This window comes from Alternaria incomplexa (assembly GCF_024043165.1).
Source record: "Alternaria incomplexa strain BMP 0042 chromosome Unknown scaffold_33, whole genome shotgun sequence".
In the NCBI taxonomy this organism is placed as follows: Eukaryota; Fungi; Ascomycota; class Dothideomycetes; order Pleosporales; family Pleosporaceae; genus Alternaria; species Alternaria incomplexa.
In genome coordinates, this window is record NW_026249882.1 from 28849 (window position 1) to 56568 (window position 27720).

Here is a 27720-nt window from a genome sequence, read left to right on the forward strand (position 1 = left end):
AGAAGCAAACAAAAGCTTTATCGACACCTGGTAGTGATGAATCGCGAGCACTAGTAGTCCGAATGTTTGTTCCTGCCAAATGTCAATCCAATGCGATGTGAGGTTGAACAGTGGTGACTTACGGACTAATCTGAATGCGATGGAGGTAGCATCGTTATCCACGACCCAAGCCACTTTGGTCTTGAATCATCAATCTCACTCGCTGTTTGAACATCTGAACACATTTTCCGCACCACTTACACAGCGATAGTCGTAAGCTGCTCCGCCTCCAAGTACAATATTGAGCCAGAGCATTGCTTTCTTTCAGTCCAGAGTTATAACATATCCCAGTTACACAACACAAGATCGACGGGTTTTGCATCGTAATCACGTCGTCACCGAAAATCCCCTCAAGGTGTCAACTGACGATACTCCTCGACCGTCTCACTGAAGCAGTGAGTAGTCTGTATCCACTGTAGAAAGTGGTTGCCAGCTTGAACATATCGAGTCTCTTGCTCCTGATACGTCAAAGGCGTGCCGATGTACTTTTGTTCAAGGTCGCTCGACATGCGAGCTTCCAATCTGGACACGAGATCGGCCACCTCGGCTGGCTGAAGAAGGAGTTGATCAAGATTGTGTGTGGCGCTCACGCTAGAGTTCATGGCGTTGATGGAATACGTAAGGGCGGAGATGAATGCGTCCTTGATGTCTTGGACTGGTGGAGGAGGGTGAGAGTGATACTCTGCATCAGCAGTATGAGCAGCGCCGCTGTCGCCACGCAACCCAAACGCATCGACGACACGTCCCTTCGCCGACGAGATGAAGTTCCTCAGACGCCGATGGTAGCCTTTCACTTTGTTCACAAACGAGTTCAGTCTGCCGCAATCCCGGAGTTCAGACTCAGACTGGCTATCGTACGCTCTTTCGATTGCCGCGTCATCTCGCTCGAAGATTGAGTGCTGCATCGCGGAGTCGATACGGTGAAGGACTGCGAGTTCGTCTTGATGAACCATGTCCATCATCTCTGAGGGTTGTAAGCGTTCTTTCTGCGCTGGCCTTGCTTTGTCGTTCATGCGCTTCGCCTTGCGTAGCATACGACAGAGAAAGTGTCGGCGCTTGTCGACCGATAAGCCTTGAAGCGAAGGTGGGGCTTTCAGAGGGTTGAGGGCGTCGAATTCTTCTTGGTTGAGCGTTGGATCGGCCCAGCTATTGTGAGCGGATACGTCGGCCATCTCGACGTCTCTGGAGTACAAGACCTCTTTCACTCTTGCTAGGAAGTTGCTTGCGTTGCTCAGAGCGATGAGCTCCGTTTGTACCCCGTCTTTGTATTTCTCATCAAGCCACGTGTCTGACGGCGGATTAGAACGAGATGACACTTCCGTGTCTATGTCGTGGAGAACCTTGGCATCCAGACCGTGCGTCAGCTCGTAAAGCCCGTCCTGATCGAGCAGCATGCCCTGGAAGGGGCTTAATTCGCAGTGCATTCTTTCCACTTCGTCATGGAAGAACTCCAGCCCTTTTAGGCGAAGCTCGTAAGAGATTCCGTCGAGGTAACCGTGATCCCCTTGCCTTGGCGCTAACTTCGTGTGTGCAGGTGAAGTCGACTCCGGAGATGCATTACCAGGCTGGAATGTGAATACAGCGCCAAGAAAAGGCGAGGTTCCGGATCCTGGAGCGGAATTGGTGTGTACGTCCGGAGCACCATCGAAGTCATAGTCCATGTCGTCCGACTCAGCTGCAGTGGTTGCATTGCCCTCATGGCTACCACTCCAGTTGAAGCCAGTTTTCATCGGAAGTGTGGTGGTCTGCATGTGGCCAGCGGCTGAGCCCGGAATCACATTCCGCTTGGCAGCGAGGATGGCTGCAGGCACAGGCACACCCGAGCAATCACTGACCTTGGAGACAAAACGGCTGATCAGAGCGAAGAAAGCCTGCTTGTCTGATATATGTTCAAGCTCGAACTTGATAGCAGCGATCGATTCCTTGTACCGATCGTCAGTGATGGCGATGTCCGTGGCGGTGATGTGGTACTCAATGGCTTTGCTCAGTATGCCCTCAAGCGAATCCAAAGCCTCCTTGTCGTTGTGGAAAATCCTCTCCCTGCGGAAGATGCTGTTCAGGTATGAACCGATGTCTCTGACGCCCAGCTTGCGGACTCGCTTGGGAAGAGTAGAGCCGACGGCGTATATGAAAGTGGTGCGCTGAATGTTCTTGTCGATGGCGAGGTCGGTGAAGCCGCTGAGCGCTGCCTTGACGTGTGCGAGATCATTGCGAGCTGCGAGTTGTGCAGGCTATGAGATGTTAATCACGAGTCTAGTTATGATGACGCGATACCAACCATAGACGAGCTATACGATGCGCCGCTGGCGAACATGGTAGCAGTGTCCATGGCCTTTGTGATGTCAGATCTTGACCCATAGAGTTAATAATAACGCCCTTACAAGACTGCTGTCGACAAGTCTGTGCTCGGAGGTGATGATAGTGGACTGTACACGCGTCTGTAATAAGGAGTGGCGACGGAGGACCAGTGGGGAGCGATTTGTCTAGCGAAGACTGTGAAGTGCACAGCGGATGGAAGTCTGTGATAGAAGAGATCAACTGATGGAAGTGCTGACTGTTCTGGGAGCGTGGGCGCAAGAAGTGTGTCTGTGCCAGTGGTGTTGAGCTGGGTAGCAGAGGGGCGATGGTAGTTCACAGCGTCAGAGGCGGCGCGGGTTAAAGCATTGTTCGAGTCGCCAAGACTACCAGCAAAGCGCGTTGCGGGTCAGGAGCTATTGTAGCTATTGTGGCAGGTATTCGTGGTAGTGAAAGTGCAAAACGGCCGAGCACCAGCGCAAAGTGAGCGGCAGACGAGCGTGAATGAAGATACGCGCTCGATCTTACCATGTTTTGCTGAACAGTTTCCATAAGCTCATCCACAAGGTCACCAGTATGAGCACTTATCCATGACAGTGGTACGATTGGCATGATCTTCTTGGAGTTCTGATTTCTTGGCGCTGTCTGCGCGGGATATCACAGCTCTCCGTTTAGGTGTTTGCGTCCTGCATCATCCGTAGTATGTACAATCGCTGTATCCAATATCGATCTCGATTGCTTGTCATGCAATTCACACCCCTCCTGATGCCCATCAAGAGCTCAATGGTCCCATGGGTGCTTCCAGCCGAGGAGCGCTGGGCCATCCTTCTTCGCGCGGTACATCAACTGCCATTGTTAGCGCTATGCCACCTTCGTTTCGTTCATTCCACATACGAAGAACCACATGGATGCGCCGAGGCCAGTAGCCATGAATCGGTAGAGCGGTCGGACTGGGTGGATGTGGATGGGGTGGTTCGGGTGCGGCGCATATTTGGGCGGGCCCATGCGGGCTCGTGTGGGTTGCATGATGTCTGTGAGCCTGGCAAGGTATCAGTATCGTGAGATGTCTCCCGAAGGTAGTGAGGTATCGTACCTGGTTGCTATGGGGTGCAATGGCCTGTTGACGTCTTTCGTGATGGACGTGTGGTTAAGGTCGATCGGAGGCTACGCTAGCGTGCGGCGCCAAGCCAGTGCCATCAACCGTGGATCGCGTTCTTTGCTCCTTCACCCACGATGATGTCTTCGCCTATCATCATGCACACACAATAGCTTCTGCCTCCTAAACCCCATCCATGGCAGCGCATGCCACCGCGACCACGTAAACCTCGTTACATCACGCCACCGGGTTCGAGAAATAGCCCGACTCTCCTGCGGACATCTGCGCCGAGGACCACTAGCAGCCGGTACAAAGCGTAACCGCGAACTCTCCATCGCGAACCCAAGCCACCACCACCGCCGCCGACATGGCGAACTCGGCAGGCGCGACGCCATCGCAAACCCTCCAACGACGCTTCAAAGGATGCAGCAAGATCGGCGAATACGAAATGATGAAGAAGCTGGGAGAGGGCACTTTTGGTGAAGTCCACATGGCGCGACAAAAGGCGACCGGCAGTATCTTTGCGCTGAAGAAGATCTTGATGCACAACGAGAAGGATGGCTTCCCTATTACGGCGCTGCGAGAAATCAAGCTGCTCAAGATGCTATCGCACGACAACGTCCTCAAGTTGGAAGAGATGGCCGTGGAACGACCAAAGACCGAGGGCAGGAAACGCGCCATCTTGTACATGGTCACGCCCTACGCCGACCACGATCTATCAGGTCTCCTCGACAACCCCGAAGTCCAGTTCAAGGAGGCGCAGATCAAGTGCTACATGCTGCAGCTGTTCAAGGGTCTGCGATACCTCCACGATAACCACATCCTACATCGAGACATGAAGGCCGCCAATCTTCTCATCAACAACCGCGGACGGCTACAAATAGCAGATTTCGGTCTTGCGCGACACTACGACGAGGCGGTACCACAACGAGGCAGGGGCAATGGCGAAGCGAAGCGCGAATACACTACATTGGTTGTGACTAGGTGGTATCGGCCTCCAGAGCTTCTTTTGCAGCTCAGGAAGTACACCCCGGCTATCGACATGTGGGGTGCGGGTTGTGTGTTTGGAGAGATGTTCAAGCGCAAGCCCATCCTCGCAGGACAGAGCGACATTCACCAAGCCCAGATCATCTTCGAGCTTGTAGGATCGCCCAACGACGACAGCATGCCGGGGTGGCGCGATCTGCCTGGCGCGGAACCTATACGCGCATTCCCCGTTCACACCGGTACTATCGCTCAACGGTTCCGCGAACTCTCGCCTGTCGGACTATCGCTCATCAAAGACCTCATGAGGCTCGACTGGCGGAAACGAATCAACGCTATTGATGCCATCGACCATCCATACTTCCGAGAGCAGCCACTTCCCATGCGCGAAGAAGACATCCCCACCTTTGCGGATTCACACGAGCTAGATCGACGGAACGCGCGAGGCCAGAAGCAAGCACTACCACCAGCACCACAAGGCGGCACAGTCGGCGGCGGACCAAACGGCGAATGGACCGGCCAAGGCCCACCACCACAATCATGGCAGAACGGCGACCGAAGATACGGCGGCCCACAAGATCGTGGTCCACCAGGCGTCGACAGAGGCCAAAGAGGAGGCTACGACCGCCGCTTCGAACACCGACCTCCACCCCCACCACCAGGCGGTGACCGCCGACCGAACTGGGGCAACGGCGCAGACAGAGGCCACAACGGTCTCCCACCACCTCCCGCAGACGGCCGTCACCCCCTCCCACCCGTCCCCCGCTACGGCCCCGATGGCGCAGACCGCCGAAGACAACCGCCAGCTACTGCAGGCGGCGACACATACATACCCAGCTACGGCGCAGAAGGCCCACGCCGCTCCCGCGAACCAGACGATCGACCCCGCCGCGGCTCGCGCGACTCCGGTAACTCGAGAGAAGGCTACACAGATGACCGCTCAGACCGCAACCGCGCGTACAGAGATCGACCTGACCGAAATGACGCGAGAGGCTTTGCGAGGGAACGAAGAGACGGACGGACACGATCGCGCAGTCCAGACCGCAGAGATCAAAGACGCGATAACAGAGACAACAGAGAAAGAGATGCGGATATCTACCGTAGACGATAGGTCTGCTACGGATGCAATAACCGAAAAGCGCACGACGGGATTTACGCCATTGGTACCTGTACTGGGACAAGGTTTCAACAGACACTCGATGAGCGGAACAATACGTGGCAGTTCGAGAGCTTCGCTGTCAAGATGCGCGTGCGTGAGAGGTGGGGTGCTGCGGCTGAACCTGTGGTTTATTAGGATGAAGAACGGGTGGCTGCCGAGATGGGCATGGGCGTTTCTGGGTGATTGGTTGGGGGGTTGAGCATTTTTATGGCGTATTTGACTTCTTGGGGGGGGATAGGGGAAGGTTGAGGGGGAGGAATGGGATTTTTGGCATCGATACCAGTGGTACTGTACGATATGATATATCAGATTAGTGAGTAAGTGGTAGTAAGAAACATACATCACATTACAGCTTCAAAAGCAACGCGTGGTTTACGTAGATCATGCAACACAGTATAGTCAAGGCTTGGTGGTTTGATTAATTTTAGGGGTCAGTGTATACATTTCTATATTCAAGGATCAGCTTCAAATCGATATGTTGGCGTTTATGTGAGAAGCTGAACGGCATTGACAGCCATGTGGATGGTGAGAGTCACGTGCGAGCGCTCATCTTGCCCCACCTAGATCGCCACCAACCGACGCTTCCTTCAACACCATCACGCACCACAGCTTGTAATGCGCAGCAGCCCAACCCCAACCCCAACCAACATCGATGTCGATGGTGATACCGATGACAGATTATGCTAGACTCGATCGATGAAGGTGGGGGCGCAGCCAGCAGCGATTGGGCTGCTGAGGATAGAGGCGTGCACTCAGCCTGCTGATGTAGCGAGTCGCGACTGCCCATTGAAGCGGCTGACAATGTAGGCACAGCAGGAGAGGCTTGGCAGATTCAGCCTGGTGGTGTACCCCGCAGTCCGGTGAAGAGGGTGGTTCCTTATCCCTTCACTTCATGCCTCCAGTGCAATTCCGCTTTCACTTCACATATCTCGTCTGCAAATTTGAGACTTGCGACGCTACTGTTGAGAGTGACAATACCTCGTTCATCACTGCGACCTTCTCATCCTTGGATCAACCACCACGATTAAGACGCATACGCCTTTGGTAATCTAGTGAAGTTGCCACACTTTCCTACGATCTCTTCTCGACTCAGACCGTGGGTCTTTTATGACAGTCCAGGTTTCTCAGCTGTCTTGGAATGCAGCTGTTGCGCCTTCTGGACGATGCCTCGGTGCTCTGAGTGTAGCGGGGTCGCAATTCGGGATTCGTCGTATGACCTTCGTACATGGTCCTCTGGACCCGAACTCATCAGGTCTGCTGACAGTGGTTGTGACCTGTGCTCATTCATCCGGAAAGATTTAGAGAAGGTTTCCGTGGCGAACGTTCGACGCATCAAGGATGAAGCCCCGATCGTGCTCAGAGACTGCCTTGAGCAGATCACTCTTTATGCCAATAACACCAGCTTGAGCCTTGTTGTTATGAACCATAACTATTGGTGGCACAGATTCGATCTCAGCCGGGCCGTTTCTCCCGCGTCCATGGAGAACAAGGAGCTTGCTACACCTTGCGACCCGATCTTGCGTGCCTGTGAGCTTTTGGAGGCCTGCGAGGTCAACGGCGACGACGAGCATGATCACTGCATGCCATGCGACATGGATCCAGCAGCGAAGGCAATCTCGCTTCCACGCCGTCTGCTCGATCTTTCTCACGACGATGTCGTCCTCACGATTACCACAGAAACATGGATCACTGAGAATCGCGCCACCGTCGAAGAGCTTTCGGACTACTGTACTTTAAGCTATCGCTGGGGCAAAGGACCACCAGCTTGTATGTTAAGGGCGCAGTATACTAAGGAACGCGTCATGTCCATTGCTTGTATGCCACGAACATTCCAAGAGGCGATAATGATTGCACGGGGTCTGGGAATACGTTTCCTTTGGATCGACGCCTTGTGCATAATCCAGCCTAGCGCACACGGAGATTATGCCGACTGGAATCTGGAAGGACCGCGGATGTGGCTTGTTTACCAGAATGCGATATGCACTATCTCTGCTACTTGCTCCAATGACCCCAATGACGGGTTCCTGCGAAAGGTTGGGACTGACTACAATCCGCCATGTGGCATCCCCAATGACGGGTACTCGGGAATGTTTGCGTCTGACTACGATTGGTCATGTGGCATCTCCATTGAAAGAAGGCAAATTGAAATGGAAGGGCCTTTGCTCGCTCATTCTAGTACATCGACATTGTACGAGTCGGTGGTAGCTTCATCCTTGAACAGACGCGGCTGGGTTTCACAGGAGCGCCTACTCTCGCGGAGAATACTACATTTCTCCGAAGAAGGGGTCTTCTGGGAATGCCAACAAGCTGTTGGATTTGAGGACCCTGGTGCAGCCAACACTTCCGAAGTCGGTCAGAATCAGGGAGCCCATCATGCTTCCTCAATGATTTTCGAAAATTGGCTACCTTTCATTGAACTCTATTCAATGTCGGCATTCACGCTACAAACAGACCGTTTGATAGCCCTATCGTCGATTGCAAAGTGTGTGACAATCGAACATTTTGGGCATGCATATTACGCTGGAATATGGGGGGAGCATCTCCTCAGATGTCTCTCCTGGGGTGCCATTGCTCCGTGTTCCGTTTCATCACGAGAAAAGTGTCTTACTATTGCGCCATCTTGGAGCTGGGCATCGGTGACTGGCGGAATCCGTTACCCTACACGTAGTTTCGGTGCACATTCGGAAGCGTTGGCGGAGATGATTGACGTGCAAACGGTATCAGCTGAGGCCAACAACCGGTATGGAAACTTAGCGAAGGCCACCTTGAAGCTGCGTTCTCCGCTTTGTAGTATGTCTTTGCCGACAGACGGAAACTTTTGTCCCGAATTCAGTGAGCCATGTTTCTCCATTTTCGAGACAACCACCGCGGAGCTAGCCTGGGACGAGGTTCAAGACCCTCTCATCGCGATCAAGGTATACACTGTTGTTCTGATCGGCATAATCAAACACGGCGAGAAAGCAATCGCTTATGACGCTCTAGTTGTCAAGCGGTTACTATCAACAAGCAGTGAAGACGGAGAGAGTTCGTGTGCGGTGTATCGACGCATTGGGCACCTTTGTTACTGGTTTTTTGAAGACGACACAAGTTTGGAGTTCTTTCCAGGTAGACGAGATCTTTATCCATTGTACGACACGTTGTTTCCCAATACGACTCTGCAGACCATTGTCATAGAGTAATACAATTTAGTATACTAGCAGTTTGTCTCTTACACGCTTAACACGCCCTGAGGAACGAGAGTAGACGAGGAAGAGTTTATGACATCATGATGCGCACTGAACCTAAGCTAGGTAAGTACAAGCTTCTACTCCTGCTTGAACTATATGCTCGCGACATGCGAACTATATGCTCCCGACATGCGCCACTGTAACATTTCTCAAATCACGCAGCGAACCGCTCGACTCAAGGATCTTCAACAGCAGAGTCGGATAGTCCCAGCCCAAACCAGCAGCAGCCAATGCCGTCAAGCTAGCTTGGTTCTCTCTGCCAGGCCGACCAGGACCTGTCATATTCTGGTCACAGTTTAGCCATGTTATCAACGGCAGGTCTCAATTGACCTACCGGTTTCATATTGACATCGAAAAGAGCGAACGGTGACGATTCATCCTCTGTGAACCGACGAGCGTCAACTCGGATAGGAGCAGTACATTGAAGCAACTTCGCCACCTCAACACACTGTCGCTGTATCTCACCATACTGTGGATCGGCCATGTGTTCGTCTTTGGAAAGACAGCGAGAGTTCTGAAGCACAGCGACTGTGCCATTATACGGTGCAACACCTGTGTGTAGTCAGTGAGCATTACTCACGCTTTTCCAAGTCCACAAAATCAACCCACCTTCAGCGTGATTAAACCGTTCCACAACCGGCATCGCCCAATACCCATCCTGACCCGTTGCAGGCAAAGGCGGCATAACAGTAACAGTGACTTCCTGACCCGCAAGAAATTCTTCGACGATCACGTACTCATCCTCTCCCAGTAAATCGCCACAATGGTCGATCAGTTCGTCTTCGGAGCGACAAACTCTCACTCCGTGGCTTCCTCGTCCTCTAACCGGCTTAGCGACAACAGGATACCGAAGATCCGCCTGGAGCACATCCCCGAGATCTTCCTCATCAATCATATCCCGCGCACCCGGCAGCGTAAACCCACCACGAGCACGAAGAAGATTGTTAACAAACGCCTTGTCATCGCACAGTTCGACCAACTTCGGCGGCTGTCCTACAACCTTCAATGTCTCAGCCACACCCGTCAAGCTGTCTGTCGTCTGAAGCGGATGCTTCGCAAAGAGTATAGTGTTAGCCCAGAGATGCGTCGCTCCCTTCTCCAGCGCCCACGCAATCTCAGTCTCTGTATCTCCAAAACACCACTCTTCATCTTTTTGTGGGTTTGAGGCGGAGGCGGGTGTGATGACGGAGACGGGGCTGTGGTGTTGGTGGGTTAGTGCGTGGGCGATGTCTGCGCTGGAGTCGATGTAGCCTTGGTAAAGATGTTAATGTTGCGGGAAAGGTTTCTGTATAGACGAAGACCAAGTACCTCCGGGTTTCTTGGGCTTGCGCACTCCTTGAATCAGTGGTACATCGAGTTCTTGGTATAGGACTGCTACGCGTGGCGCGGTGGTGGTGTACATGTGTCGACGGGTAGTGGGCACACTCAGACGGCGTCCAAGAGCTGATTTCGCACTGCGTTTCGTGAGACTGATCATGACTGATCAGCAAGCTAGAAGTATTAGGGATTGGTCGGAATGGTGGTATCGAAGTACAAGATCGCGCTGGGAAAGGTCCGACGAGCGTTCGGAAACGTTTCCGAGCATCCCGTGCACCAGAAGATTTCACGACTTCTGCACAAAGTCGGATCGCACCAGCGACTATGATTTCATTGTGGAACCAGTGAGCGCTCTCAATTGTAGTACGCACGTGGCTGAAAGGCCTCGTCCAGGCTAGAGATTGCAGTGCATGTCTGTATTTGCTTAAAAGTCGTTGCATTGGTACTAGTACCTTTTTCCAGGTACCGTGTCGCTGGCTACTCCCGAATCTAACCCGCGTAGCTCGTTACATTGCACGACGAGACTTTGGAAAAGTCACACATTACTGGCTACTTGGTTGGGACTCACACCTGCTGCTCTGCGCTAAAGATTGCAGTGCAGCACTTTTGGGACAAGGATAGAGTGCCTGTTTGAGTCAAAGTGCGACCGGCCAGGCTCTGGTTCGACTGGTTATTGAGATTGTGCTTTGGTATAATCAATACGTCGCGAATGCTAACATAGTCCTGCGAAGAGCCGAACAACACGAAATGTTGCGCTTTCATGTTGTCAAAGCCATTCCAGTCTTAGTACGTGGGTGAGACGGCCTCTTCAACGCTAGAGATTGCAGTGCAGTTAGAGCCGCATCACCAGGAAAGCGACCACGCAAAGTAGAGCCGTATTGTCAGTAGAACGATAAACGACCAGAGTCGCCTCGATGACCACCAATGAGGACCCCGGTGACTTGGCAATGTAGACCCCTGTTCTCAGCTTCACCGGTGGGCTGCAGCAGTGCATGGTCATCCAACCACCATTCCTGCGCGTCGTCCCCGTTGTACCAATGATTCCCGAGGCGGATGTGGCCTGAACCCGTGTGGCTTGCAGTGATGCGTAGCAAGGCGGTGGAAAAAGAACGTGGGTTATTGGCCGCTTCCGCCCAATACATCCCGCTCGTTGGTGCTAGAGATTGCACTACATGCCTCTTTGGTCCCCCCATCTAGACATCGCGCGGCCTGGGACGATGTATTCAACGCTAAATATTGCAGTGCAGCGTACCTCGTTCAGCCATGTTCCACTCTCCTAGGTTTCAGCTGTACGCGGATGCTGACCGGTCGCTACCTAGGTAAGAAATTCCAGTCTGGATGTGCATGTGGCTTGTTGTCATAACCAATTACTGTGCTTTGCACAAGCCTTTTAACAGCCTTCAAGTCCTTAGACAGCTGTATAGTTGCCTACTTCCCTTACATACCTTCTCTTCTATGCTAGAGATTGCAGTGCAGTTGCCTTTATGCATCGTACGACATGGGTCCGAGACGACTTTCCCACGCTACAGATTGCAGTGCAGCAGAACTGTATGGATTAATGAACTGCGGATGGATGCGACCATCGCTTAGCCCCACACCCTCACAGCCGCTTTATCAACGGAGGTTGATGTTCTTGTTATAGCACTGCGACGCGTGGCGCTGGAGTCGCGTACATGGACCAACAAGCTGCAGCAACGCTCCTCTTCTGTGAGATTATTGCAGCCGAAGACGTCTAAAGCGCTTAAACAATGTAGAGAAACTGATGTTGAAGTAAGAAGTTGAGTACGTTCAGCGCTGAGAAGCTCTGAAAACCTTGAAGATGTTTCGAGCCCCGAAGCCCTTTCGACCCTGGTCCACATGAGGCTGAGAGGACGTCTTCTACACTAGAGATTGCAGTGCAGATCAGCGCTGCACCGCTGGCCACCCTCCAGGTATCCGTCTGCTGATCACTCCCTAACCCAGTATAGGCTGAGCCTACATGGCTTACAGCAATGCGTAACGGGGCTATGCAAAAGTCCTACATCATTGGCTGCAACTTTCGCGTAAGTGCTCGTCGCCGCTAGAGAATGCAGTGCAGTTGGTCGAGTTCGGTTGAGCGGCAGTAAGATGATCCGATGTCAACGTTGGTTGCAATGACCAATTGCGGTGCTCTACATAAGCCTTTTCACAGCCTTTGCATCCTCGGAGAGAGCCGCAAGGTTGACTTCCTTCCCCATGTACAAGCTCGTTCGCGCTAGAGATTGCAGTGCAACAAGTCGTCGTGGCCCTGGTCCTGCCTTCCGCACAGCTGGTAGCAACGCCTGACGAGGATATGCAGAAGTGCTGTGTCATTGGGTACTTCTTTTACATACACGCCTGTTCCTTTGCGCTAAAGATTGCAGTACATTGCTTTTCCAATGTGGATTAAACATCCCACTCCGGCCGACACCGACACCCCCTCCGCCTAACATGCAACACCCCTCTCTCCGCCGCCCTTACCATCCAATCCACCCACTCAATCTCATGTTCAACAACCCCCCTCCACTCCCCCGTCTCAATCCTCTCTTGCTGACTCTTCACAAGCCAGTCCCTCAGCCTCCTCACACACATCTCTAAACTCTCCGCTACACTATCTTCCGTCGCACCAGGCTTCTGTTGCTCCAGATACATCATCCGCTCCATGCGTGTCAAGAGGGCGAGTTGGATAGAAGCCGATTCTGTGTATTTGGAGAGGAGTAAAGTGGCGGAGGCGCGTAGGGCGAGGGCATCTTCGCGCGTTGCGGTTGTGCAGGGAAGGTGTCGTTGTGGGCGGGCGAGGTGGAAGGAGCCTGGGGGGCGGAGAACGACGAGGTCGTCGAAGGAGGTGGTTGGGGTTGGTATTGTTGTTGTGGAATCTCGTGATGATGGCCTGGTTGAGGAATGTGATTGTTGGGATAGGTGAGATTGTTGCCCGTGTTGTGATTGTTGTAATCCTGTCGCGCCGTTCCAGTTCAGATACGGGTTGCTATCCAACGACCTCGTGGTGTGTAGTTCAGACGATTGATCATCAGCGTCCCCGCACTCGGTGTCGGGGTAGTCGTCTGAATCGTACATGAACGTCTCCGAGTAACTGAATCCATAGCCTTCTCTTTTCTTGCCCGGTTTGATCAAGACCGGAGGCTGGTGGTAGATGGACGTTTGTGGTTGGATTGGTTGGACCGGAGATGCCTTGGTGGTAGACTGCGAACTCGACGAAGAGAAGCTGGCACCGGGGGTCATGGTCAGTCCCGAGAAACTTTGGTTGAAGTTGTTCTCGGAATGGACTTGTCGTTCGACATCATCGATGAAAGACTCGGAGAAGGAGAAGCGGAGTTGGATGTTTGATGATGGTGGTGGCTGGCTCTCTGGTGGACTGTTCTTGAGGTCACGTGCTGGTATTGAGTCCCGTTGCGATGGCATGGTCGGCGCTGGTCTGTGTGATAAGGGGTTGTTGTTTTGCTGCTGCGGCGATATGAGCCCGGGTGACTTTGCGCCATTGATACATAGTACTTACAGGCCCTCGCCACCTAGGCGGCCGCTTGCTCTTTCCCTCGATTGCCCGACGCTCTTGTAACTTTGTCTGTTCTACAGATACTGGAAGAGCAAGTACATCGATGCTTCTGCTTCTGCGTAGGCTAACTTGTCGCTGCTTTGTTGGACCTTCTCTTCTCTGTTTGACATCAGTCCCATGATCATTCAACGCGCAAGTTGACTTACCTTTACAGGCATGACCGGAGTATGCATGCGCGTCGCGCGTATGAGATATTCAATATACCGATGTGGTCGCACGTGTTTCGTATAGGAAGCGGGGACGGGGATATCGTCAACTTTGGGGAACGCGACTAAGATAACTGTGTTGATTGTTGATGCGTCGTGTATATATCCCGGGGTACGTCAATCGGAAGGCGCGTCCGAGTCGCGTGAGTGTTGACTAGCGTGGTTAGCGCAAAACACGACTCTTGTCCTATCACCACGGTGATCTTGAGTATCCTGAGACATGTTGCCCCACTTTCTTGTAGTGTATCATCACGGCCGCGATTTTTGGGTGGTGCGGATGTAGTCTTGTCGCATTACTTTTGCGCATTCCAATGGTATCATTTCTAGCAATTCGCTCTTGTCCTCCTTCCATAACTAGTGTCGCGAACGTGCTACTTCTTTCCGGTCTCCAACAGTTCAACACCTGTCCTCACAACGCCGATCGCTGCGCCCGTCTGTATGGCTTCGTTACCACCTCCACTTAACCTGTACTCGATGTCTGCCAGACCCGCCATCCAAGTCACCATGACCTGCGGCGGCACGTCGTTGCTGACTAGCTCCTCGCTGATCGCTGTCAGAATATCTGCCAGCGCGAGCCCCTTCATGATCTTCAGGTTATTGACCGTGCGCAAGCACTCTGTCATGTCGTTCTTCGATAGTAACGTCTCGATGATGTACTTGATGTCTGACGGGTGTGGTGCTGCTATGCAATCGTAGATGGTCGTCTGCGTGATCTCGTCGCGTACGATTGTGGATGGGACGGGTGCGGGCTTGCCGGGTGTCTGGAGCGGTGTGCTTGATGCGTGACAGGCCTGTATTACGTTAAGTGCCCGTCTCATGTCTCCTTTGCTGAGCGTGACGAGTGAGTCGGTTGCGTCTTGCGTGATGTTGACCTTCTCCTCCTCAATGACCTTGTCGACCAAGTTCCTAATGTCCTGATCCTTCAGCGGGGAGAATCGGAACCTCGTGCATCGTGATAATAAGGCTGGCGAGAGCTTGTGTGTGTAGTTGGCGATGATACAGAAGCGAGTGTTCGCGGTGTACTTCTCCATGATTCGTCGCAGGGCCATCTGCGCGGTCGCAGTCATGGCATCGGCTTCGTCGAGGATAATGAGCTTGAATGTTGCCAACGATGAGTCTCCTGCCTTGGGTGCTGCAGAGAAGATCTGCTTTGTGCTACTGAACGTCTTGATCTGCTCCCGCACAACATCGATACCTCTGTCGTCTGAGGCGTTCAATTCCAACACCATCTGTCGCATGTTCTTGTTTCCGTATATGCGGCGTGCGAGTGCGAGGACGGTCGACGTCTTTCCGGTACCTGGAGGGCCGTAGAGGAGGAGATGGGGTAGTCGCTGGAACAGTCAGCTAAGCTTTCTGAGGGCAAGTTGAAGCCGTACATTTGAGTCTACAAACTTGTTGATGGTCGCTATTATGTCCTTGTGGCCTTCGACGTCATCGAGGGAGTTTGGTCGGTACTTCTCCACCCTGTCTGATGTTCAGCAGGTGTGCAGAGAACAGAATAGATTGAGTCTCACCATGGCAGGGAATCCTCAGCTTCAACGGGTAGATTTGCAGCGCTCCTCTTGCCCTTCTTTTGGTCTCCGCCGAAAGTTATCGAGTTGTCTACCGCGGGCGCGTCCACGTCCATCTCATCTTCGTAGTCGGACATTTCGATAGCTGTAATGACGATGCAGAAGTTCTTTGTATCTATCGAAGTCGAATTGAGGTCGCTAGAACGTTGATTGGCGGTATAGAGGCTGTTAGTAAGAAAATCGAGGGAGACGCGCCACGCGCAGGGACGCGTTGATGGGGCGGCTTAGTCACCCCCCGCTGCTCAGCCCTACCAGCACACCTCAGCGAGCGGAGCTGCGCCGTCACCTCCGCCGAGCTCCCAGAACACCGCCAGACACCAACAAGCTAGGCGACAACACCCAAGATGCCAGTGAGTTATAGCATCGTTGCTTCAAATTGATGCCTCAGGCCATGTTTAAACATCTAGAGCAGCAGCTGACACACCTAGGCCTACCACTCCGTCTTCCTCGATGAGCCCAATCAGCAATTGATTGGTACAGCTATACCCTCCAGCTCCGTTATGGGCGGAAGTGACTGACGGGCGCATCAGGCAACTTCGCTCTCCTCCCACTTCGCACACGCACCCGCGGCCCTGCCGTCCAGCTGCCAGCTCTACCCGCCGATGTCACAGAGCTCACCATCGATGCCTCACACGAGTCGTACGATCCGCTAGACGAGATCCTTGCCCTCTTCCGCGCCAACACATTCTTCCGCAACTTCGAGATCAAGGGCCCCGCCGACCGTGTCCTCATCTATGGCATCCTATACGTTAGCGAGGTACTGGGAAAGATCAAACCGGGCATGAGTCGGAGAGAAGCCGAGAAGGTATGCTGTCGCGAGGACGGATGAAGAAGGCGGATACTGGGAGCTGACTACATGGCAGGCTGTCATGAACATTGCGCTGGATACCAACTTTGCGATTCCGGGCGACGCAGGCTTCCCGCTCAACCAGGCCTTCGAGGCGCCAGCTGACAGGAATGGAGCTGAAGTGCTGCGACAGTACATCATGCAGATGCGACAAGAGCTAGCGACACGGTTATTGAACAGGGTATACGCGGACGAGACAAACACACCCAGCAAGTGGTGGCTCAGCTACACCAAGAGGAAGTTCATGGGCAAAGCGTTGTAGATGAGCATGGACTTGGTTACTGCGTGGTTGAGGTTGTGTGACAGATGTCGCAATCAATGAACTAACAAGACACTCTCTGGTTTGCGACAATGGTGTAGTACTACCTTCTCATCATGTTCATGTGTCCCACCTGTCAAAACGTCCTGGCCCAATCTCGACATCCTGTGATTTTGTATAATTTCCAGGGTCTAGTCACGCGCTGACGTCATGAGCTCTTGCCCTGCACTACCTGCGTTTGGGCAGCAGGCGCGGACGCTGGCGTTCTATTTGCTTGATCGCCGAAGCCTGCACTCCCGCTGCAACATCAACGCGCAACACCCATCTTCTAATTTCTAATTCCTTATCGTGCGCGCAATCGATTCGGCTCGGTCATCTTCAACTGCCCTGATCATCGCTCGCTACACATGCCCGGGCTGCCACTTGAGTCTAGTCACACGTCAGCTCCACCGACAGGCCAAACAACAGAGATGCAGGGTATGCCAAGACTTCCGGAGGTTTACGCCTGATGTCAAGCGCTAACACATGTCGAAGACGAAGATGAATGGACCGATGTGTCCGACGACATTGCTGGACTTGGTTTAAACGGCCATGGCAAGCCTGACGATGAGAGCAACAAACCGCTTTCTGAGGAAGAGCTTGCCCTACTACCCAACAGTAGGTCTTTCCACTTCACGAACACCATTCCCGTGATAGCAAGCCCCAACGCACGCCAGTCAAGGTGTTTAGCTGACCGTGCAGTGCCCATCCTCTTCAGCAACGATCTACCACCATGCGGTCTACTACCGCAACTTGCATACGAGAACACCGTCCATCGGCTGCGCAAACTCTGGCTCGAGCGCGCCCACCAAGAATCCGCGGACATCCCCCTCCCCAGTCTCTGCCGCTTAGTCCTGGACGACCTCAAAGCCGAAGAAGAAGAGCTCCCAGCCGGCAGTCAAGCCGGAACCAAGAACCGCACTCCTTGGCGACGCGAAACCGTCTTTCAGTACGAACTCCGCTGGGCCAAGTACTTTGTCCGGGAAGCCGAGACCGCGGAGAAGAGAGTCACGATGACGGAGAAGCAGCTCGACAAGCAGGACTTCATGGATAAGATGTACCCGATACCTAAGGAGTTGAAGATCTATGTCAACAACAAGAAGAATCAGAAGATGGTGTCGGATATGTGGAAAGAGTGGCATCACAAGAAGAGAGGGACCGTGGAGCAGGAGAGTGCGGGGCTGGGCGTTGGAGGTGCGAAGGAGGATGATGCGGAGCCTGCTGGGGATGATGGAGAGGATGGCGATGAGCAGGATGGGCAAAGACAGTTTGCTGAGCCGACGGCTTAGGAGCTGAGTCGGCAGGAGCTTCATGAATGGCTGCTCGGTTTGGGTTTGTGAAATGTCTTGTAATGGGTCTTGTTTTTGAGAGTATTCGGTACCTTGATATCTTGCTTTCACACCTTCTTCTGCATCAAAGGAATACAGCGCGAAGTGTTGGGCTCGTGTCCGTGGGTTTGTGCTTGCATCAAGGGCCTAGTTAAAGGCTAGTAGATTAACTAACAGGGAGATTTTGGCAGCTTTGTGGCAGTGAAGATGACTGTCCAACTGCTACCAATGTCAACTACCCCCATCACCCGCAAATCACTCATCCATCTTCGCCAGATCACTGCGTTCCTCGCTCCTCTCAGTACTGTCCAGCGGCCGATGTCCCTTTATTCCACCTTCACCTCGCCTCCACCACCATGGCTTATCATCAAGCGAGCTGCTAGCGCCATCTCCACTGCCAGAAAAGTGCCAGTCTCTCACCTTCACCTCGTCGCGCGCTCTGCCTCCCCAACCCCGCCAGCAGGATATAAAACCCCGCTCTCCCACCTTCCTTACTTCTCTTCCTTCCCGTCCCCAACGCACACCATCAATCGCCCACAACGCATCTTGCACAAGCTCTCTTCCTGCCTTCGCTCTTGCATAGAACTCAGCTTCGCTTTAAGCCACCAAAACAAACACCGCAAAGTAAGTTCATCTAGCTCTTCATGTAGCACATGTACTCACTGACATACCAGACCCAACTCCAGCATCACTGTCAAGATGGTTAACTGGACCGCCGATAAAGACCAGGTCGTAAGTTCATCTCACATGCCACTGGCTTACCATTCACATCGTCTCAGCTGCTGATCAAACCGCTAGATTCTCAAGGGAATTTTCAAATTCCACGATATCAAGAGCAGTGCGCCTCTTCTCAAGTACCTGTCCGAGGACATCGGCGGTGATGAGTACACTCCCGCTCTTCAGTACTGTCGAAACCCCATATCCCCGAGTCTCAACATCTCCGACGCTAGATACTGCTCTTCTGTATACACCTCCGCACCTTAAGTTCCAAGCTGACATACTTCCAGACTGCACCCCCAAGGCCGTCTCTCACCGTCTCAGCAACATCCGCAAAGGCGGCACTACTAATGCCAACGGCGGTGCCGTTGCATCGCCTACTCGCACCGCTTCCACGCCAAAGACTCCTCGTTCGCGTGCCAAGGCCACCCCGCGTAAGAAGAAGGACGTTTCCGAGGAGGTCGACAGCGATGGTCCTCAAGGTCTTATGAAAGATGACGATGTCCTCTCACCAGCTGCTGCTCGTGGAAAACGCACGCTCAACGGCAAGCGAAAGCCCACCTATGATGAGACAAGCGACAAAGAGGAGGAGGACCTTGAGGTGGAGGATGTGTATGTTCCGATGGCTAAGCGTGTCAAGGAAGAGCCGGTTGAGGACGAGGGCATCATCGTCGAAGAGCTCGTTGACGAAGAGGTTTAGTCACTTCCCTGACTACCTTGTTTGGTCACGCAGGTTCTGCGACGCTGAGTATCTTTTCCAGTGAAGAGTTCGAGGAAAAGTATCACGATTTGCTTTCCGGCGTTCGGTGGTTGGACTGCTTTGGATGTGTGGACTGGTAAACTACTTCGGCGTTGAGCATCGGGAGTTTGAGCTGGCGTTATCTACGATGAAGTAGTCGCGAGGCTGCATGTATCTCACTTGGGGGCCGAAACGGTCTGCATAGTAAATGCGTATGCATCAATGACCAACACTTCACTACCATGAACCAGTATCTTTCTGAATGCATCTCTCATATGCACAAATAATAACTACGGCAACTATGGTCGAATGCTACGATTCTTGGAATCGTGCAGCGACGATGCGCATCTGTGGTAGGTCGGCGATCGCTTACGGGTACGAAAGTGCGCAACTTGGAAGACGACAGCTTCATTGTAGCCCCCAAGTGCACTGCAATTCCTAGCGCCCACGAGTGTGTAAGCAAAGAAGCTTGAGCGGACGTCTGACCGCAGTGCACTGCGATTTCTAGCGCGGACAGTCTTGTGGTGGAAGCGCTTTCATGGCCAATCGGCTTACCAGGCCAAGAATGCGCCGAGCACATCCCGCTGGTGTAGCGGCATACCCGATGCTCGGGAATCCCGATGCACTGCAATCTTTAGCGTAGAAGAGGTTGTCGCATAGCCTGCCCTAGAGAGCTGGTGATAGGCCCAACACAAGATCTTTGAGCTGACGGGTGACACTGCATATCCCAGCGCACACGAGCCTGCATGTACCCAGGTGAGCGACAGTCTCGAACCCGACTAACGTGCACTGCAATATTTAGCGGGAAAGAGCACTTGAGGGGACGCTAGCAGGTTGTACAGTATTGAACAATCGTTCTGACTGGTGTGCACTGCAATCTCTAGCCTGGACGAGTGGTCAGATTACGCCTCTTGTGATTAGTGTTGGCTACCGTGGACCAGTGACTTGGACGTATGAGACTGCAGCATTCTACGTAGGCGCAAGAAAAGGGTTCATAGGTGTTGCACTATTGTAATTCATGATTCTTGGACTGGACTTTGTCATGTTTTCTCATAGCAATATGCACAAACGACTGCGCTCATCAGACCGTCATACGGCTTCTCTACCTTAATCATTCGTATAGTTCCTTAACCATCTAAAGATGTATTCGTATAGATCCCGTTTGACACTTCTGCACACCACGCGCTTTACGTCCCGTCTTTCCAACCATGCGTACCCATTCTCGCCAACCCCGTCGCACGTCGAGGTTTTGCCGAACCCCACTCTTGCATCGAACCCGAGAGCTCCGCCATCCGCTTGCTGTATGGCTTCCTTCTCGCAACGGCTAGCGGCGTACAGATCCTTCCATCATTCCCATCTTGTCGTCGTTCTACCCTCCCGCCTGGGTAACAGGTCTGTCTTAGAGTTTGCGGCGCTGACGCTATCTCCGTAGCGTACCGCGCATCTGAAGAATCAACTCTGCACCCTATGTCTCCATCTGGTCGAGAAACTTCGAAGCCATAGCTGCAAAATTCCTGAGGCCCATGGCATCTGTTCCCGGACGGTACCTCGCCGTGAGTCGTATGTACGCATTTTCGTGAGACACATCGAGCTTCCCACCACGTACATCCATCAGCAGGCGGCTGAAAACATCATCTTCGATTTGCTTCGCTAGCCTGACGAGCTCCTCGCTGTCAAGCGGTATGAAGTCATTCCAGAACGGCGCTGTGCCCATGCTCTGGTAGACTTCAATGAGCGCATGCTGAAGGGCTTCGTCGTGCTTGAGGTGGGATACCAAGGTGTTGGCCTCCACAAGCTTGTCGTAAAACTCAACGAGAGTACCGCTGCGAAGATTGTTGGCGAGTTTGATATCGTATGGCTTGACCGACATAGGCTCTTTGAGGATGGCCAGATCGGCGTCCATGAGCATGTCGCTATACGCCACTAGCGGACAAGGTGCCATCGAGGAGGGGATTTGTATACCAGCGCTTGGGAAGGAGAATGGGCTGTTACTTGTCACCGGCGCATTGCCGCCATGGTCAGCGCTCGAAGACCTTGACGCCGATCGATAGCGGTACCGGCACGGCCACGGGGAACGGCGACGAAAGCTCCTATCTGCTGGGGAGACTGCGACCGGGTGACTCGTCTACTCTGCCTCAAGATCTCACGAACGGACCGCTGGTGTCTATGGATCAGCGCGGGGAAGTTGCTGCTATACTTGAAGCTGCTCCACATCTCCTGCCGACCAGTTGAGTACTCATTGAGTATGAGCGATGGGACCGAAGCCAATTGCCTCCTTATGACCTTTCGATCTATGCCTCGAAGAATGTCGAATTCTGCGTAGCGCGCCATATTGATCAGCTGGCTCTCAGGAAGGCGGGTCCGGGATGAAGTTTGGGCTGGGTTCCTCGACTTGAGAGCGCAGTACAAGCCGACTAAAGTCTTAAAGCGAAAGTCTTCATTGATGCAGAGAAGACGTGTCGATTGCTGACGTAGCGGCCGAAGTTCCCTCAACTCCTCATCCGACAGTGCGCCTTCTTCAGCTTGAGCAGCGGCCTGGGCGGAGACCGTCTCTTCGTTAAGCGTAGGCGCGCTTTGTTCCGCTGGTCTTGCTGACGATGTAGATACGTTTGGGGGAGAGCTCTCATTAGTCGCCTGGGCTGTTGGCTCTGCGAAAGATGCAGTATACACAGGCTGGTAGGAAGTCTTGGAGCTGTTAGAAAGAAGCGAAAGGGTTGTGATGACGAACTGACCGATACGTCTTGCTCTTCGGACACGGAGGCTACAGGCGCCACATGCACATCTTCCACATCTCTTTGAAGGGTGACAAACTAGATCTGGTCAGCAAGGGGCCCTACAAGCTAGAATGACGGAGCTCTACGTCAGTCTGCGTCTCAGATGGGACATTTGTTGCACAATCTTCACTGACTTTGAGACCACATGTAGGCACCGTTGGAGTTTCGCGATCTGGTGCAGCATGATGCGCAGGTGCGCGGCTTTGCAGTAGTAGGATGAGCAAGGACTTTATCTCCTGTTGCTCAGTCTTGAGCTGGTCGATGCTTGCTTTGACCGCGTCAAGGTCAGCCTTGGTAGCAAGTCCTACGGTTCCATGGGCGACCGTATCGCCGACCCTCTGTAGAGGCACAGAAGCAGGCATTGTCGACTGGCTAGACGAAGAAGACATTGTGAAGCGGTGGTTATGGGATTGAAGTGAGAAGTCGTGCCGAGCGCGCTTTGGTAGTGAAGACTTTGAGATGAAGGTTGAAAGCTACAATAGTCTAATTGCAGTGGTTGAGCTGGTCGATGGGTGTTAAAGTCTTTCATCGGGCGGCTGGCCTGCGTTTATATACTCCTAGGGAGCCGCTGAGCCCATCATGTGATGACTCCCTTCGTGTGGTGAATGGCTGTGGCGCTGCTTAAGATCGTGGTCCGTGTAGACGCAACCATGGCATTTGTTGCAGCTGAAGTGAATGATATATGGCCGGAAGTTCGAGAACGTGTTGATGTCGAATGCCTGTATGTAGAAAATATCGCGCTGTTTTCTCATCACATGGACGTATATCATGCGAAAAGATAGTGAAAGTAGGGTTACTATAATGAATTCGCATTGCTATAGCGTTGCCCATATATAGAACAGAGTGAAGCTTGCGAGCTTCAGAAGGTGGCAGTATTAATTTGGATAGTTGTAGGATTGAGGAGTTCTAGTCACATGTTTTGTATGATGGCAATGTGAACAAGCCGCGAGCACAAGTGTTTGTGGCTTGTCATTGTCTATCCCGGACAAACCTCGCATCCCTCATCCAAAAAGCAATGGCCTACAGCTTCCTGATCATCAGCTCAGCCCGTAAAAGTGCGTTGATTCCAGAATGCTCAGGAGCACCGAACCAGCTGCCTCCATCTACCTTCACCACTGCACACTTTTCCCTGTACTCGCTCTCCACCGCTGACCCTCGGACGTACCGCAGAGGCAGAGGTCCCTCTTGCCACTTTCCATTCCACTTCTCTTCAACGTTCTCAATTCCAGGAAGAACCAGATGCCTGCAGGTCCAGCAGGCCTAGCAATCTGTATTGCTGGCTCGAGGATAACAGCCTTAGAGTTGAGATGGATGATGAATGAGTGCTTATTGACGAGATCGAAGCCTTGCGCGACGGTCGAGTTAGCGAAGCTGATGAGTGGCTCAAGATCTGTCAGTAGAGTCTTGCAAGCCGGTGTGTACCGTACGTCTTGAACAAAGAGGGTGACAATGTTTCCCTGTATCTGGGCTAGGGTTCGGGCGACATCCATAGCTGCGAGGTGTTGGATGAATCCCCGCTCATACGTCGGTCCAGGAAAAAGAGGACCGAGATCGAAGCAAATGACTCGGGTCACTGGCTTCATGCTGTGCGCATTCTGGCGCAGGGTCTGTAGAAGATCGACACGAACGGCGCTTCCTTCCCACTTGTTAGTCCAGCTTTTAAGAAGAGGGCGCATGAACTTCTGCGCGTTGTCGAGAGGAATGGTTTGGACTGCGCTACCCCAGTGAATGTCGAGAAAGAATGGACAGCTTCGTTGCATCTCTTTCATTGCCCGGAATTGCAGTGGGCGGAAATGTGGTAGATCTGCACGTCCCTCTGGCATCGCGACAGGATCTTGACAGGCGAGGTCCATGCCGGTATGGGCATTGATCTGTAGAAGGTCTCCGGATCTGAGCTCGAGCTCTGCTGTCGTGCCGTTCTGCTCGAGAGTAAGAATTGCTCTTCTGACGTATGAGACTAATGTGAAAGAGGTCTTGATGCCATACAAGTCAGGAAGATGTGCTGAACCGTTTAGGCGAAGAGAAGAGTACTGTTGGCGAACTTCAATCAGTCGCTGTGGTGTATGAATTGGCCTGCCAGCCCCTCCACTGGTCGCGTAGACCCGCGCGAAGTCGAAAGGTTGGCGGTAGGGAAATTCGGGAGAAGCCATTTCTGTCTTCCAATGTTAGCGATGGAGGGGAAAGTGTAGTTAACAAGCAGCGATGCAGCAAAAGAGCTATTTATATTAGTGGTGATCAACAACCTACTTTCGCGAGGCTCCTTCACGTCGAGTAAGGTGGACATTCGGTGTCGCTATTGTGTACAATAGCTTTGCGACAATACCTACCGATCGGGTTGCACGACGTACTCACGGTCACAGCCAGTTTTGCACAGACCAGACCACGCTAGGCGCCTTTGTAGAAGTGCGCGTTGTCGGCACCAGTTTACGGAAGGCTTCGCTGGGCTCAGACGTGGGTAAGTACAGTTCTCAGCACCTACGAGCTGTGATTTCTGCTGCTTACAGGAGATCGTGTATGTATGATCGAGGCAACGTCGTTGAATTAGTAAATCCCAAGGTTAGGAAAGAGACTGGGAGGCAACGCCCGAAAACAGGATGTAGCCTATTGTAGGTTCAGCTTCATATTCGCTTCCCGACGGCCGCAGCATCGCCAACCCTATAGCCAAATTTTAGCAAGTCCTGCTCTTCAATCTGGGCTTTCTTCTCGAGTAACTCGTCAACATCCCACGTCGCACCCAGTAACCGACCATTCAACCACATCCGCTTTTCACTGCTTAACCACACGCAAAACGCGCCACCAAGACCAACATCATCTGTGAGGTCTAGAGAGTCAGAAAAAATACCACGATCATGCAGGGATGCACTTACGAGATCGGAAGCTGTCAGGTGTAGTCTTATCCGCCATCTCAGTATTCACAGCCCCAGGATGCACAGCAACCGCTAGTATGCCATCCGCACCGTACTGTTCCGACAAGAATTCGATAAGACGTGCCTGCGCAAATTTCGAGATGCAATACGCAGTATTCGCAATGTGTCCGTTGGTGATGCATGCTGCAAAGGAGTTGATGGCGATAAACGTCTTCGCGCCATCACTCTCCTTCAGCAGCGGAATGAAGTAGTGCGCAACAAGATATGTGCCTTGTACATTCACGTCGAATACATCTTGGAAATCTTGCGGATTGCCTTGGTCGACTTTCAACACTACCGGTCCTGAGTACCCCGAATTGACGATCACAACGTCCAGCCTTTCCACTTTTTCTTTCACGTTCCTCGCAAGTTGCGCAACGCTTTCGTTGGATGTTATGTCGAATTCCAGGCTATTAATGGTTGTCGAAGAGTTGAGGGTTTGAGCTTGTTTGGCGACTGCTGCTAGCTCTTGGGCTGAAGATGACCTTGCTGCTAGGATAAGACACGCGGCACCCGCTTGTGCATATGCGTATGCGATTCCGGCTCCGATGCCGCGAGATGCGCCGATTATGAGGACGTTGAGCGGCTTTGGTAACTTCTTGGAGGCTGGGTCTAAGGCGGGGGTTGGTTTCTTATGTATAGTCTTTGTGAAGCCGCTGGCGAGCGTAGTATCTCTTATTCGTTGCGACATGGTTTTATTCTGAGCGGATCAAGGAGAAGATATTGTGGAAATGTAGTGCGACTCGTTCTCGATATAAAGGTACGCCTTATCTGGCCCAAAGAGGCTTGGTCGAAATGAGTCATTCTGAGCATACACGATACATGCTAGCCTCTGTCTATCTTTGTCGTTGCTCGCGGTCACTTTTTGCATCAAGATGATGAAGTAGTGAACAGCAAATTCGTGTCACATGAGGTGGAATCTGGGTACGGTCGTAGATCTGGCAGCGACCCCGCAGGCGTCGCATCTTACTCAGCACAGAGAGCTTTCCAAAGCTTGACCACGCCTAAGCAACGCGCACTTTTACCCTAAGAACATAATACTGTCAGCAGTCCAGCCTCCAGGATCACTAACAACGCTGGTGATGCGTTTGAGAGCGGAGATGGGTATATGACGCGAGGTCATAACATGCTTAGCGCGACGGGCATGTGGGTCCAGCACCTGACGCGTCAAAAACCATGACGAACATTCCTCTTTCGAGCAGACCTGGACACCAACACTCCATCTCACCACTCTGCAAGCTCCGGCAACATCATGTACCAGAATGTGCTGCGGCAGTAATCATCGATTTATAAGCCCAAGTACGCCCTTTGGACGGCATCGGGACAGGAGACATCCGTAAGCACCGTTCCGATGCAGCTAGGCAAGCGGTGTAGTAAGATACGCGAGCCAGACCTTTGACGACATTATGGTTGGAAATGTGTTTCTAGGAGCCGCGAAATATAAAAACGAAGCTGCAAGCTGCATCGGTAAGATCACTTCTCGCATACCAGGCATCGACTGCATCACACCCTGAGTATTTCAACATGACACGCACCCTTATCATCTTCGGCGCCGGACCGGGAATTGGCAACCACGTTGCTGCTGAGTTTGCGTCCAAAGGCATTGATCATGTCATCCTTCTGTCGCGCAACACGGAACGTCTCGAGAAGGAAGATGCGCCTTTTGTCAGCAAAAGTAGCTCCTCTGTCAAAGTCGACACTCTGCGCATCGATCTCGCAGACACAAAATCCATCCCAGATGTACTCAAACAGCTAGACAGCATGACCGCCGGCGAAGACGTAGAAGTCGTCTTCTTCAACGCTGCTCGCGTAAAGCCGAACGATGTTCTAGGCGTCAGCGTGGAGGAGATTGAGGAAGACTTCAAAGTAACGATTCCCTCTTCGACAACATCATTTCGGGACAGACGCTAACGGAGATATGTAGACCACGAACCTAGCCCTCTACGTCATAGCACAGCACTACATCCCCAGACTCCAGAGCCTGGCCAAGACAAACTCGTCGCTCAAGCCCGTTCTTCTTGTTACGAACAGCCGCCTGCCGTGGGATCCTGTGCCGCAACTCCTTTCGCTGAGTCTGGTGAAGGCTTCGCAGAAGAATATGGTGGAGAGCTTTAATCGTGCGTTCAGTGATAGTGGTGTGCACATTGGGCTGGTTTATGTCGAGGGAGTCGTAGCGCCGGAGAATAGGGTGCTGAACCCCAAGACGATCGCTGAGAGGACTGTGAAGTTCTGGGAAGATGGAGAGGGAGTTGGCGTTCACATCAAGGAAGAGTAATGATAGCATGAAAAGCTAGCTTGTTTAAAGAGATACTGCCATGCCCACTCAGGCTGCTCGAAATGTCTTCTCCACACCCTCACTCCATCACCATCACATCCTCATCACGCTTCCTTTCCTCCGCCCGCCCCTCCAATCCTTCCGGAAACATCCGAACCAACACCGCAGTCTCTTCCATGAACCTGTTCTTCGTCAGTCTCTCCTTGCTCCATCAACTCAGACCACCAAGTTTCTCAACTAACCTCCGTCTATGTCTAGGTTCCTTGGGAAAAAGCGCACAATCATGCAGACAACTCCTCCTACAGACATCAGCACCAAAGCCTCCAGCACACGCGACCCGTCATGAAGAGAAGGGGGGGGGGGGGGGGGGGGGG

The 27720-nt window shown here is 52.7% G+C and overlaps 11 protein-coding genes across 11 annotated transcripts; 6 read left to right on the plus strand and 5 right to left on the minus strand.

Moving 5' to 3' along the window:
* Positions 1 to 389: 389 nt before the first annotated feature.
* J4E90_010995 (uncharacterized protein) lies at positions 390 to 2353 on the minus strand (the record flags this gene model as incomplete). The annotated part of the gene is made up of 2 exons (XM_051440507.1): positions 390 to 2270; positions 2318 to 2353. 2 exons carry the CDS (start codon positions 2351 to 2353, stop codon positions 390 to 392), a joined length of 1917 nt encoding a protein of 638 aa, XP_051285626.1.
* Positions 2354 to 3797: 1444 nt separating this feature from the next.
* Positions 3798 to 5525, plus strand: J4E90_010996 (uncharacterized protein; the record flags this gene model as incomplete). The annotated part of the gene is made up of 1 exon (XM_051440508.1): positions 3798 to 5525. The coding sequence occupies one exon, from the start codon at positions 3798 to 3800 to the stop codon at positions 5523 to 5525; it is 1728 nt and encodes a 575-aa protein (XP_051285627.1).
* A 4038-nt stretch (positions 5526 to 9563) lies between these two features.
* J4E90_010997 (uncharacterized protein) lies at positions 9564 to 9965 on the plus strand (the record flags this gene model as incomplete). Its single annotated transcript, XM_051440509.1, has 1 exon — positions 9564 to 9965. The coding sequence occupies one exon, from the start codon at positions 9564 to 9566 to the stop codon at positions 9963 to 9965; it is 402 nt and encodes a 133-aa protein (XP_051285628.1).
* A 4297-nt stretch (positions 9966 to 14262) lies between these two features.
* Positions 14263 to 15539, minus strand: J4E90_010998 (uncharacterized protein; the record flags this gene model as incomplete). Its single annotated transcript, XM_051440510.1, has 3 exons — positions 14263 to 15222; positions 15268 to 15355; positions 15406 to 15539. 3 exons carry the CDS (start codon positions 15537 to 15539, stop codon positions 14263 to 14265), a joined length of 1182 nt encoding a protein of 393 aa, XP_051285629.1.
* A 267-nt stretch (positions 15540 to 15806) lies between these two features.
* Positions 15807 to 16571, plus strand: J4E90_010999 (uncharacterized protein; the record flags this gene model as incomplete). Its single annotated transcript, XM_051440511.1, has 4 exons — positions 15807 to 15812; positions 15891 to 15936; positions 15993 to 16267; positions 16326 to 16571. The coding sequence occupies 4 exons, from the start codon at positions 15807 to 15809 to the stop codon at positions 16569 to 16571; spliced, it is 573 nt and encodes a 190-aa protein (XP_051285630.1).
* A 467-nt stretch (positions 16572 to 17038) lies between these two features.
* Positions 17039 to 17896, plus strand: J4E90_011000 (uncharacterized protein; the record flags this gene model as incomplete). The annotated part of the gene is made up of 3 exons (XM_051440512.1): positions 17039 to 17045; positions 17103 to 17225; positions 17310 to 17896. The coding sequence occupies 3 exons, from the start codon at positions 17039 to 17041 to the stop codon at positions 17894 to 17896; spliced, it is 717 nt and encodes a 238-aa protein (XP_051285631.1).
* Positions 17897 to 18634: 738 nt separating this feature from the next.
* J4E90_011001 (uncharacterized protein) lies at positions 18635 to 19352 on the plus strand (the record flags this gene model as incomplete). The annotated part of the gene is made up of 3 exons (XM_051440513.1): positions 18635 to 18667; positions 18734 to 18842; positions 18943 to 19352. The coding sequence occupies 3 exons, from the start codon at positions 18635 to 18637 to the stop codon at positions 19350 to 19352; spliced, it is 552 nt and encodes a 183-aa protein (XP_051285632.1).
* A 1504-nt stretch (positions 19353 to 20856) lies between these two features.
* Positions 20857 to 22554, minus strand: J4E90_011002 (uncharacterized protein; the record flags this gene model as incomplete). Its single annotated transcript, XM_051440514.1, has 3 exons — positions 20857 to 21304; positions 21589 to 22152; positions 22394 to 22554. 3 exons carry the CDS (start codon positions 22552 to 22554, stop codon positions 20857 to 20859), a joined length of 1173 nt encoding a protein of 390 aa, XP_051285633.1.
* A 720-nt stretch (positions 22555 to 23274) lies between these two features.
* Positions 23275 to 24315, minus strand: J4E90_011003 (uncharacterized protein; the record flags this gene model as incomplete). Its single annotated transcript, XM_051440515.1, has 1 exon — positions 23275 to 24315. The coding sequence occupies one exon, from the start codon at positions 24313 to 24315 to the stop codon at positions 23275 to 23277; it is 1041 nt and encodes a 346-aa protein (XP_051285634.1).
* A 468-nt stretch (positions 24316 to 24783) lies between these two features.
* On the minus strand, positions 24784 to 25762 carry J4E90_011004 (uncharacterized protein; the record flags this gene model as incomplete). Its single annotated transcript, XM_051440516.1, has 2 exons — positions 24784 to 24986; positions 25033 to 25762. 2 exons carry the CDS (start codon positions 25760 to 25762, stop codon positions 24784 to 24786), a joined length of 933 nt encoding a protein of 310 aa, XP_051285635.1.
* An 833-nt stretch (positions 25763 to 26595) lies between these two features.
* Positions 26596 to 27346, plus strand: J4E90_011005 (uncharacterized protein; the record flags this gene model as incomplete). The annotated part of the gene is made up of 2 exons (XM_051440517.1): positions 26596 to 26937; positions 26996 to 27346. The coding sequence occupies 2 exons, from the start codon at positions 26596 to 26598 to the stop codon at positions 27344 to 27346; spliced, it is 693 nt and encodes a 230-aa protein (XP_051285636.1).
* Between the last annotated feature and the right edge of the window lie 374 nt (positions 27347 to 27720).